Source organism: Scophthalmus maximus, chromosome 12, assembly GCF_022379125.1.
Source record: "Scophthalmus maximus strain ysfricsl-2021 chromosome 12, ASM2237912v1, whole genome shotgun sequence".
NCBI lineage: Eukaryota > Metazoa > Chordata > Actinopteri > Pleuronectiformes > Scophthalmidae > Scophthalmus > Scophthalmus maximus.
Window position 1 is genome coordinate 24,350,213 of NC_061526.1, and position 12,804 is coordinate 24,363,016.

The window sequence follows — 12,804 nt, forward strand, 5'->3', positions numbered from 1 at the left end:
ATAGTTCTGAAGGTCGTGGGCGTACGGGCGAAGCGGCTACCTGGGTCACATGGTTGAGTTCAGACGGAAGACGACACGACACGTCAGATGGAACAACACCAACCACACAGACACAGTCGATGAGGGACGGAGGATGTCAGACGTTAGTTATTATATTTTACATTGCAGATTACATAAGAAAATCTGAATCAAAACAAAAAAAACGAGATCTGAAAGAAGCTGAACACGGCGTCGAGTGGCTCCAGCAGGTCGGAGCGTCGTGGAAACAGATGCTACAGAGGAGGAGCTACGTTTTCTTTGGAGAGGACGGACGCTTTGGGAGAAATGTCATTTCTCTCTGTACATTTACATCTGTGACGGACAAGGAGACGAGAGCTGACGACAGAAATGAATCTGATTCGAAAGAAGAAAGAGAGAAATTGGGAATGAGAGAAAAGCTAAAAGGTCTAAATGAGCGGGAAGATAATGAATACATGCAAAAGGCAAAGAAGAGAGAGGATAAGGGAAGAAAGCCTCTTCAGTTTTCATGCCATAATAAACGATTTTTTGCCATACTATACTATGTCGTTTTATAGTGTTCTAGGCCTTACTACACTATGCCATCTCATGCCTTCCTATACTATGTCGTTTTATGCAGTTTTTATGCCATAATATACAATGCAATTTTTTCACATTTTTTGCCATACTATACTATGACGTTTCTTTCAGTTTTCATGCCATAATATACCATGTCATTTTATGCTGTTTTAGGCCTTACTACACTATGCCGTCTGTAGCCTTGCTATACTATGTTGTTTTTTTCAGTTTTCATGCCATACTATACTATGCCGTCTGCAGCCTTGTTATACTATGTCGTTTTATGCTGCTTTTATGCCATAATAGAGAAGAGAGAAGAAAAAGTATAGTATAAAGGGAACGAGGGAGAAAAAGCAGGATGCAAAGTGGACAATGGTTCTTTGAATCATGAGCCATCAGTTGTTCCTGTTCCACGTTCACGGAGTCACACCGACACATTTATCTCCACTGACAGATGCATCTCTCCATCACATCACATCACATCACCACGGCTCCTCTAGTTCCAACGGCAATCCTCCTCCTGCACGGATTCTGTAGAGAACTCAACCAAACCTTGGAACCTTCTGCTCATATCTACGAATCTCTGCAAACCGACTGATAATCTCAGTGGTCCAAATCAAAGCCGAACAGCTGGTCCCTCAACTCTCACGCTGAGATGTTCCTGTACTGTACATACTGTATGTCTAGGGGAGCAGAAACCTGGACTCACAGAAGCTCCGTCCTTCATTCACACGGTCATCTCGGTCCTCTCCCCCGGAGGGTCACTGAGCGGAGTCTGTTCCACTTCCACACATCACTGAGGTGATGAAACCCTGAGGAGGCAACGACGGCTCTCACACGAGGACGAGCGGTCGTGGATGTAAATGATCGGCACATCGAGTCTCTTGCACGTTGTTGTAGTTTGGATACAAGGATGTTAGTTCATGTGAGAGCTCAACGCTTTTCTTCTGCAGATTCTCTGGATATTAATTCAGATTCATGTTACGCTGGGATGGAAAATCTGTGTGCGAACTTTGAAAGATTCATCAAATTCACACAACATGTGGAGCTCGACCTCTTCTCAGACGCCCCGACCCACAGTGACCAGTCATCAGGACGTTTCAACAGACGTCACGTCTCGTCGTCGTCCAGCTGAAGTTTCCCTCGCGGACGTTTTTCTTCGCCTGAGGTTGAAACAGCTCCGTGGTTCAAAGAGCCTCTCGTGTCCTTAATGAGCCCAGAAGCCACAGGAGCCACTAATGGGCCCTCGGACGAGTCAGGAGTCTTTGAATACATCAATAAATAATAAAGCAAGTTTAATTATTTAAAAATATCCCACCATTCAACTTTGACTGCCTCTTTGCTCCGACCTTTCTCCACCTTCTGTGTTGCAGCTCCATGAAATTCTGCTTCTTCCCGATGTTCACATGCGGAACAGTTCGGGTCTAAAGTGCACGTTTACTTTGACCTTGAGTGACACTTCCAACTGTCTCTGCACAACGTTTACAGACCTCATTGTTTTCTGATCAGCTGATGGAACTTGTTACTTTGCAGATTCAAGTTTTACATTGTACAATAAACGCGACAGTAACCGACATGTGGTCGGACTCGGCTACGACGTGAAGATACCGGAGGTTACACACACGGATCATTTAACACTGAGTGTTGCTACTCGATATGACGGAGGATTCCTACGTGTCATCGTCTCCCTGATTTCTTTGAGTCCGCAAACTATAAATTGAAGCGTAAAGAAAAACTGGTTTCAGATAAAGGAATAATTTCTCGTCAGTTAAACATAAACTCGTTTGTCCTTTGGTCTCATCGGCCTTTTAGAGAACTGGGGTGAAACTGGTTCATTCGAAATCCTACTAAGATTTATTAGAAATCTAATTACTGCACATCCTGCTCGTCAATATCTGTAGACTGGTTAACTCCAAATGTCAAGATCAGCTTGGTGATTAAAAATAATAAAAAAAAAATATATATATATATATATATAAGATCATTGTTTATTTGATATTTATATAGTTAGTAGATTTGAGATAACACTGTTTTGCTTCTGATGTTTTTGCTTTTAACTACTCGTTCAAACCTAAGATTGATTCGTAACTTATCTCATAAACTGGATGCAATGCAGCACACGGCCAGTGGGGGCGGTGTCAGACAGTTAGCTTCGCTCGGCTGCAAGGTTTTGAAAAGCAACTCGCAGATCTCGATCTTGTCCATCTGACACGTCGTCTACAATGTGGCTACTGCTAATTTACTCATTATTTTCATTTTCCATAACATCCATGAATTATTAAGGCTCTAATCTGCCCCCTAGTGGAAATACTTCAGGACCCTCCAGATGCAGACAACTGTAGCATAAAAGAACCTAATAGAAACTTTAGTTTCTTCATTGCTAATCAATTGATTGGATTGAACAATAATCAAAGTGCTCGAGTTAATCGTCCATTTATAATAGAATAAGGAAAATAAATCGAAGGAACATTTTTTTTCTCAGAGAAACTAATGAAAGAAACGGTCAGTGACCCACGTTAGCTAAAGGAACAGAAGCTAACCTGATGCTAACCACTTTGGCTCTATATTCATACACTTTTATGGCTACTGGGAAAAAACTACATTAATAGAAGAAGCTACAGTTACGACCTCAGTGAGGAGCCGTTGAGTTCGAAGGTTGAATCAGACTCGCGTTTCCTGCAACTCACAGAACTGGAGTCGTTTAAATAACCTCTCGTTCTGATTAAAGATCGAAGGGGTTCCGCTCGGCAGCGTTCGAGAGTCCTCGCTCATCTGGTCGGTTGAAATCGGAGGAAAGGTGTCGACGTTTCACTTCAGTGTTTCTGCTGACACCTACAGGCGACAGGGTGAAACTCGCCCTCACCTCTTGTTTTCTCAAACCAAACCAGACGGCAGCGGGTCGCCCTCGGTCTGCGAGTCGACGCCTCGTCAGCACCTGATGACGGGAAAACAAAACGTTCAGTTTCTGTCCTAATGTTCTCGATCGCGGCGTCGCACCGGCACCGCGAACAGCGGCAGGGTCCTCGACGGCGAAGACATCTCGGGGTCAGAGTTCGTGGACAGGGGCTCTCCGGCCTTGTTGCCGCGACGATCCGAGGGCGTGCCGCCGGACAGGTCCTGGCAAACCTCGTAAGAGCACTTCCTCTTCTGCAGGGCCTCGGCTCGGACGGCGAGCGAACGGGCGCACACCGTCAGCAGCACGATGAGCGTGCCCAGGAGGAGCGACACCATGGGCCAGAGGACGCAGTGCAGCAGGACGCTGGTGTCGTGGGAACGACGCCACAGCACGTCGTCGGGTCTGAACACACACGGAGAAGAAGCACAAGAAACACAGAACTTCATTTCTAAGTCTTTGATTTAATAAACTACCAAAGACGAGCAACGTCCCTCTGGTCCCTCGTGTACGAAGCAGAGTTTCCTCATCCTGATGCTTCTGGTGCAGAGATAAAAATAACAGCAGACGAGGTCGCAGGTCTGTAACGGCACGATTCATCTGACACGCTGAAGGAAAGAAATCTGATTTTCTACATCTCATCAATTTCCCTTCACGGCAGTAACCTGAATAAGATCCGTGAACGTGATATCATACTTATCTTTTTTATTTTATTGAAAGCCGCTGCAGAGTTTATTGTCAGAGGATGGAACTCAAACCTGAATTTGAGTTAAAACACTCCTATATCACATGGCCAAAAGTATGAGGACAAGCTACGACGTAAGATGTAATCGGAGCAGGACACGAGAGATCTGCAGTAGCAGCTCGTCCTCCTCTGCAGGAGGAACAACCACATCTCTCTTGTGGACAAATCGTCCTTGGGAAACGGAGGTCAAAGGTCGCCGGCAGTAGATTGTGAAGTGGAAAACGTCTCTGTCGAAAAGACGCCGCAGTGATTCTCCTGCGGTAACAACGGTCCTTCATTTTCACAGCATCACACGTTCCTCCTGTGTCCAATTTATCTGTGACACACCTTGGAATAGACTGTGAGAGTGTGTGTGTGTGTGTGTGTGTGTGTCTCACCTCCGCTGCTGGTTGAAGAAGCAGGTGAACGATTGGCTGCTGACCTCCTTGGTGAAGTAGTCCTGCCACCACAGGACGCTGTCCGTGTTCTTCTGGTTGTCCCTCTCGCAGGGCGGGACGTACGAACACTGAGACGCAGGAAGACACACAAGGTTTTTAATGTCGGTCACAGAGAATAGAACCTGTCACTGCTGCTGTTCTGGAGCTTTTGGCAGCGTCACACTGTCTTCATCGTGTCATGTCTGGGTGAGTTCTGTGGGAGACGGACGCCATTGACCACGAGGCCGAAACCTCTGAGTCTCTTAGTGTGTCGGGGACTGATGTTTACTTCTTCAGTTTAGTTTTACTTCCATAACCTCACACACACACACACACACACACACACACACACACACACACACACACACACACACACACACACACACACACACTGCGATGACATTGCAGGAGGTTGATTGGAGCCTGACTGGTGCCTGTGGCTCAACTGGTTTCTATGACGATGATGTGATTGGAACAGAGAGGGGTGTGTGTGTGTGTGTGTGTGTGTGTGTGTGTGTGTGTGTGTGTGTTCACTTTAGCTCAAACTACTGCATCGGTTTAGATCACAGACAGTAAGTCAAGTCGTCAGTCGTTGTTCCTTCTGACAGAGAGATGGTGTATAGAGGGAGGTCGAGGTGCTTCTCCCCCAGAGGAAGAGGCTCCTGGCTGGGCAGGGACACACCAGGTCCCCCCCACGTCCTGGAGCTCCATCACAGTTCATTAGTGGAAGTTCATTATCACTGTCGTCATCCTTCGCTGATTTCATTACGAGGAAACACATGCTCCCATGAATTAATAGCTTTTTGACGACCTTTGAACTTTCCATCGGGTTTTTTCCGTCCCTGTGTTTCCACACCGACGTGGTCCAGACGTCCTCACAGGGGAAGTGAGAACGCGTGTGTCCACATTGTGCAGGTCACTGGTGTCAATGATCCGTCTGGGGTCAGGGGTCACTGTCCGTCAGCCTCGTCAGCTGACACGACGCTCCGGTCATCAACATTCATAACATGATTAAATCATGAACCAGGAAATTACTCTGAGGCGTAATTGGCTGAGTGAAACCACCCGCCCACCTCCATGTCCTCACACACACACACACACACACACACACCAGCTCGGCCCTGTGTAAAATCTCCGCTGGTCCATTTATTTTCTCTTTCAGCCATTCTCTCGGCTCAGTTTCATTTTTGTTCCTATGATATAAAAAAATGAAATGAACTCCTGCCCCAATAAACCAGAGACGCCTCAGCAGGTGTGTGTGTGTGTGTGTGTGTGTGTGTGTGTGTCTTACACAGTAACTGTCCGGGAGGTTGTCGAACTGATCTATCGACGATGTTCGTCTGCTCAGTGACATGTTCTTCATCAACAGACGAGCGAAGGACTCACAGGTTGTTCTGTGTTTTTATTGTGGCTTGAAAACAGGTGATATTATTACCTGACAGCTGATGGAGAGAACCACAAAGGGCCTAAATCTGTTCTAACATATAAATATATATATAAATATATATATTTATATATATATATATATATATATATATTTATATATCTCAGCTGCTGTTGATGTTAATGTCACGTCAGTCATCGGGCCACAGGCGGCTCCATTAACCATCCGCCCCCTACAGACTCAAGACCAATTAGCCGCTCGGTCCACGAGCTCGACGTCCGTCACAATTAACCGTCGTCGGTCCGTTTGGAGAGAAGGTCACCGGAGCAGTGTGACCTCTGAGTCGGAGTCTGCTCTTCACTCAGCGACAGATCTTCCATCTCCACTGCGCCGGAGCGTTTCACAGAAACAGAAGACATCTCAGTTCTGGTCCGTCGGTCAGAACCATGAACCTCCTGTGGGAAGCTGAAGCTGAATCCACAAGCCCAGAGCATCAGCCGCTCTCTGTGGACGCGTGTGTCTGGTCACAGCACAGTTGTGGCTGCACTTGACATCAGCGGTTCTTTCTTCCACACCAGCAAAGACTTGGTGCCACTGGTTCTGGATCAGGACCCGTGGACCCGGGACCGGAGGATCTTCAACTGCCTCAGTGAAGATTCGGGTCTGGGACTTTGTCGTCCTGCTAGTCTCCGTCTCTCCTCAGGACTCAATGGTCCAGTGGTTCTGTTCCAGATTGAGGGATTCCTCCTCTTCCTCTTCCTCTTCCTCCTCTTCCTCCGCCTCTTCCTCTTCCTTCTCCTCCTCTTCCTCCTCCTCCTCTTCCTCCTCCTCCTCCTCCTCCTCCTCTTCCTCCTCCTCCTCTTCCTCCTCCTCCTCTTCCTCTTCCTCCTCTTCCTCCTCCTCCTCTTCCTTCTCCTCCTCCTCCTCCTCCTCCTCTTCCTCCTCCTCCTCCTCCTCCTCTTCCTCCTCCTCCTCCTCCTCCTCCTCCTCTTCCTTCTCCTCCTCCTCCTCCTCCTCCTCTTCCTCCTCCTCCTCCTCCTCCTCCTCTTCCTCCTCCTCCTCTTCCTCCTCTTCCTCCTCCTCCTCTTCCTTCTCCTCCTCCTCCTCCTCCTCCTCTTCCTCCTCCTCCTCCTCCTCCTCTTCCTCCTCCTCCTCCTCCTCCTCCTCCTCTTCCTTCTCCTCCTCCTCCTCCTCCTCCTCTTCCTCCTCCTCCTCTTCCTCCTCCTCCTCTTCCTCCTCCTCCTCCTCCTCTGTCGCTCTGCCTCAGACTCCAGTGTTTCCCACTTATAGTTGTTATGATTTTTTTTTGTGTGAGTTTCTCCTCTTACAATGAAATTGGACTCTCTCTCTCTACCTCACTCCCTCTCTCTCTCTCTCTCTCCCTCTCTCTCTCTCTCTCTCTCTGTCTCTCTCTCTGTCTCTCTCTCTCTCTGTCTCTCTCTCTCTCTCTCTCTCTCTCTCTCTCTCTCTCTCTCTGTCTCTCTCTCTCTCTCTGTCTCTCTCTCTCTCTCTCTCCCTCTCTCTGTCTCTCTCTCTGTCTCTCTCTCTCTCTCTCTCCCTCTCTCTCTCTCCCTCTCTCTCTCTCTCTCTGTCTCTCTCTCTCTCTCTCTCTCTGTCTCTCTCTCTCCCTCTCTCTCTCTCTCTCTGTCTCTCTCTCTCTCATTAGTGGTATATATATATATATATGAAAGGTCAGTGAACCCGTGTGAGTGACACGCAGCCTCCCTCCATTAGACATTAAAAGGATTTTCCTGAATTGTAAGCGTGACTCGTCTCTTTTTTTGTTTCTCCCTCCGTCTCTCCACACACATCATCTCCGTTGCGGTCGCCATGGCGACTGAGCGGCGTCGATGACGCGCCCCTCTATATTTGCTCGGTTGCCGTGGCGACTGACTCAGACGACGACGAAGACGAAGAAAGTCCCACAGACGGGACGACTGACTGTGTTCGTCTGTGCTCTGGTCTCATCACGTCAGGGAGCTTCCCCCCGTACACGTGGCCAGAAGTATGTGGACACGTGTGTTTATTTAATCTGTTGACTTTCCAACACAAATTCTGAAGCTTTAAGACGACAGGCGACGTGTCCATATACTTTTGGCCCCAGCTGTGATGCGTTCACTTGTCAGCCGTTTTTGTTAAAGTCCCTCATTCAGAGTGTCGAGGGTTTAAACGGCGACTCGTGTCTCAGCAGATCTATTTCTGTTTCTTCTTCACGCAGCTGCAAAACAAAACCCGTCAGACTGACGCTCGACGCATGAAAAGAAAAATAACCTCCAATGACTGCTTCCGCTTCTTCTTTTGGTTTTTGATCTGAGCTTGTTTCTTGTTTCAGCGCCTGATTCACCTGTTTTACAACCAGGGTCAGGTTGGTCCGCCCACCCTGGTCCATGTCAGTCTGTGATTGGTCCGTTCTCACCTTGGGGTTGAGGACCAGCTGCTGCTCGTCGAAGTGCAGCAGAGCGACGGAGTTGGACTCGGAGTTGTTGACGAAGATCTGCAGGCAGGGGTAGAGCGACGTGCCCTTGCAGTCGGCGCCGCAGGTGAACACGCACTCGAACATCTCCTCGGGGCGCAGCACCGACACCACCTGCAGGAAGGCGGATTAGAGAGTCACGTTCACGCACAGCAGAACAATACAATCAGTGAAATTCCTAGCGGATCTGTAATGTTGTATCATAAATAGAGATGGACGACGTGACAGTTCCACAAAAGTGAGGCCAAAATCCTCCATGATCGCCCCCTGGTGTCTGGCTGCAGTACAGGTCCTAGGCCCCGCCCCCTCCATGTCATGTGAGGTCGTTTGTTCACGTGTTCATGTTTCTGATCACTTTGCTTCTCATTAGTTATCTGATGACATAAAAACGTCATGATTGACAGCTGACACTGACGCGTTATTGGTCGAGAGCATGTGTGTGTGGGCGGGGCCTCGGTACCAGGGTCACTACTGCACAGACTCCACATGGCGTCCCCTGAACACGATGGCGGATCCTGAATCTGAGATATTTTAGCTTTGTGTTTTCCTACAACGAGAGGAAGTGGTTCATCCTCTGGGGAGCAGGAACGTTTGACTAAACTTCTAGAATCAAGTCATCCAGTAGATTTGAGATATTTCTTAGGACAAACCTTTTTGTACCAACTGACACTTGATGCAAAGCATGTGAAAATCAGTTTTGATTCCATATGTTTGTAAAGAATCTTTGTTTTTACATGATTCAATATCTGAATCATCACGACGGCAGCAGATCTCCTCTCTGCTCACCACCACACTGAGCCATGACAACAAACATCACTACGAAGTAAAACCAAAAAAACTATCTGCGCACATTTGATGAAAGTCAGACGTGTGTTCATCGCTCAGGAAATCTGCCAGCGGAGTATTGAGATTTATGATTTATGTAATAATTCCGCAGTGGATTAGTGAAGGACAGAGTTCTCTCTCTCCATCTCTGCTTCATGACCGTGTCCTTTAATAAAACCACAACAAAGATGAAAAAAAAAAATGCCTCCACTCTCTTTAATGCACAAACAATATTATAGGACAATGCAATAAGCTAACAGCCCAATAAATCAACATGATGAACATTCATCATCAGGAGAGCGAGAGCAGCAGAATGTGGACGCCGGTGATTCATGTGGTGAAAACGCTGCGGTGACGGTTTGTAAAGATCCTCGAGGAAACAAATGACCTCATACTGTTAAAAGGCCTGAGGGGGGCGGGGCCAAGATTTGAGTCTCACGGTGACGTAACCATGACGTCACTGTTGGGTTCAAGTTGCTACAAACACAAAGTTATGCAGATCATTTTTTCCCATTGATCTATTTTTTTGGGGACTAAATGATAAATTTTCTAAATATGACGAAGACGAAACGGATCCGTCGCCGAGTTAAAAACCCACGGAGACGATCAGCATCAGTGACAGTGTGACAGATGATTGACAGGCCGGAGTCAGAGAAGCTGTCAGATCTGATGAAAGACTCGTCGACCTCCACTGTCAATCAACATGACGGATGAAACCTGACATCTTCAATATCACAGATCTGTGATACTTTTAGTTCCTAAATATATTAACTTTACACAAACTATCTCCACATGAATCCTCTTTGACATCAGTCGTCACAAAATGATAATCATCATTATCACTATTTTAAATATGATTTATATTTGATATTCATCACAGTATGGCAGCCATATGCAAAAATTCACCTCAAAGTGATGTCAAAACTGTGGAACATTATACAAGAACAAACTGCTCGTGTGTGTGACACAAATATTTTCTGTGACTGATTCAATAACACTCTGAATAATCTTCTTATCTGCATCATCACTATGGTTACTGTACATTATTTAATATCTTTTTTTAATTAATTTAACTGAATCGATTGTTGCTCATGAAAATCTCTTCGAGCTGAAGAAACAAGAAGCTGAAGATTATTAGTCATAAATTATAATATGAAAAATAATCAAGATGGTTTGAAATTAATTCATGAAATGTTGTTTCTGTACATAAATATAACACCTTCTTCTTTTTGAACCATTATAAAAATAAGAAAAACCCCGAGAAGATATTTTTGCAAAATCTGAATATTGATGCGAAAACAAAAAACTATTAGTACAACAAATATTAAAGTATTACATTGATAATGGATCAACTAATAATGGATCTATTAATAATGGATCTATTGGTAATGCTGAAAACTTCCACATCCAGTGCAATGGTCACATTAACTTTAACAACACTACAACTTCTACAAATAACAATAAACTTATAAATAAATTAATGAATTCAAACACTTTTAACAGTAAAAGTCAACTCCTCCTACTTTGCATTAACAAACTATTTATACTTTAAAAGATATATTATATAAGATTGGATGAACAGGAGTGTGGTCATGAGGACAACATGTCCTTTGTTGTTAAAGATAATTGCAATCACGCTTGAACCTGCATCACGGTTACCACAGTAACTACAGTAACTATGGCAACCGGTTCGGTTCGGTCCGGAGGACGGACCCGAGGCTCCGGCTCCGGCGGCGGGAGGCTCGGAGCTCGTGGCCGGGCTCACCGTGCAGTTGGCCGGCTTGCTCTGGAGGCTCTGCAGCGTGGGGCTCAGCCAGCAGAAGCCCAGGATGAAGAGGCTCAGGATCCCGCAGGCGATCAGGAACAAGCCGAGGCGGATGCTCTTGTCCTCGGCCTCCGAGTACTCGTACGACACGCGGATCTTCGCCATGGCAGGAGCCCCGCAGCGGAGTCTGCCTCCTCCGGCGGCATGGAGAGGAGGAAGAGGAGGAGGAGGAGGAGGAGGAGGAGGAGGGAGGTAGAGAGAGACTGAGAGAGAGAGAGAGAGAGAGGGAGAGTGAGAGAGAGAGAGAGAGAGAGAGAGAGAGAGAGAGAGAGAGAGGGAGACTGAGAGAGAGAGAGAGAGAGAGAGAGAGGGAGACTGAGAGAGAGAGAGAGAGGGAGACTGAGAGAGAGAGAGAGAGAGAGGGAGTGAGGGATGGAGAGAGGGATGGAGAGAGAGAGAGAGGGATGGAGAGAGGGAGAGAGAGGGAGAGAGGGATGGAGAGAGAGAGAGGGAGGGAGGGAGGGATGGAGAGAGAGAGAGAGGGGGAGAGATGGAGAGAGAGAGGGAGGGAGAGAGAGAGAGAGGGAGAGAGAGAGAGAGAGAGAGGGATGGAGAGAGAGACTGAGAGAGAGAGAGAGAGAGAGAGAGACTGAGAGAGAGGGAGGGATGGAGAGAGGGATGGAGAGAGAGAGAGAGGGGAGAGATGGAGAGAGAGAGAGAGAGAGAGGGGGGAGACTGAGAGAGAGAGAGGGAGGGAGGGATGAGAGAGGGATGGAGAGAGAGAGAGAGAGAGAGAGAGGGGGAGACTGAGAGAGAGAGAGAGGGAGGGAGGGATGAGAGAGGGATGGAGAGAGAGAGAGAGAGACTGAGAGAGAGGGAGGGATGGAGAGAGCGATGGAGAGAGAGAGGAGGAGGAAGAGGAGGATGAAGGTGGAGTTGAGCTGATTCTCCTGCTGCTGAGAAACTGTTGAGTTTAAACAGCGACTGTGAATCTGATTCTCCTTCATCCCTCCCTCCCTCCTTCTCTCCCTCCTCCATCCCTCCCTCCTTCTCTCCCTCCTTCATCCCTCCTTCTCTCCCTTCTTCATCCCTCCCTCCTTCTCTCCTCCTTCATCCCTCCCTCCTTCTCTCCCTCCTCCATCCCTCCCTCCTTCTCTCCTCCTCCATCCCTCCCTCCTTCTCTCCCTTCATCCCTCCCTCCCTCCCTCCCCTCCTTCCCCCCGTCCCTTCATTACCTCTGATCATTTTAATTAACTTTATTTATGACCAACAGTAGAAACACGAGGTCCCAGATGTTATTCGATCACGAGCCACTCGTCCGATGTCGTGAGCTGCTCGTGCACTTTGCCAGAGGAGCGAGTCGAAGGACCTGGAGGACGGAGGCGTCATCAGACGCTCGTAGACCGCGACCATGTGACCAAGCTACGTGGAGCCTCCTTCACTCCTTCACTCCTGGATGAGGAGCATCCACCTGTTGGAGCCTTCGCTGCTCGCGTGCCGAGAGACTCAGTGAGATGAGACGACTTGGTTGGGCCGCGAACACGCCGTCGGTCTGGAACGGTTCAGGTTCATTAACTCGTCACGAGGTTCAGTTCAGTCCAAACTCGTGAGCTTACTGATCTCAACTTCCCTCCGTTCACTGTCAACGTCACGACGTCTTCTTCACTGTTGCTCAACTTCTGCGGATGAAGATGATGAGAAGTACTGACGTCGTCGCTCCCTTCAGA

General features: G+C 47.6%; 1 protein-coding gene across 1 annotated transcript; it reads right to left on the bottom strand.

The window, feature by feature from the left end:
- Positions 1–782: 782 nt before the first annotated feature.
- On the bottom strand, positions 783–11,340 carry LOC118287437 (calcium-activated potassium channel subunit beta-4-like). The gene is made up of 4 exons (XM_035612615.2): positions 11,078–11,340; positions 8,431–8,601; positions 4,592–4,719; positions 783–3,874 (listed from the first exon to the last, which is right to left on the bottom strand). The coding sequence occupies exons 1-4, from the start codon at positions 11,240–11,242 to the stop codon at positions 3,547–3,549; spliced, it is 792 nt and encodes a 263-aa protein (XP_035468508.1). The 5' UTR covers positions 11,243–11,340; the 3' UTR covers positions 783–3,546.
- Positions 11,341–12,804: the final 1,464 nt, after the last annotated feature.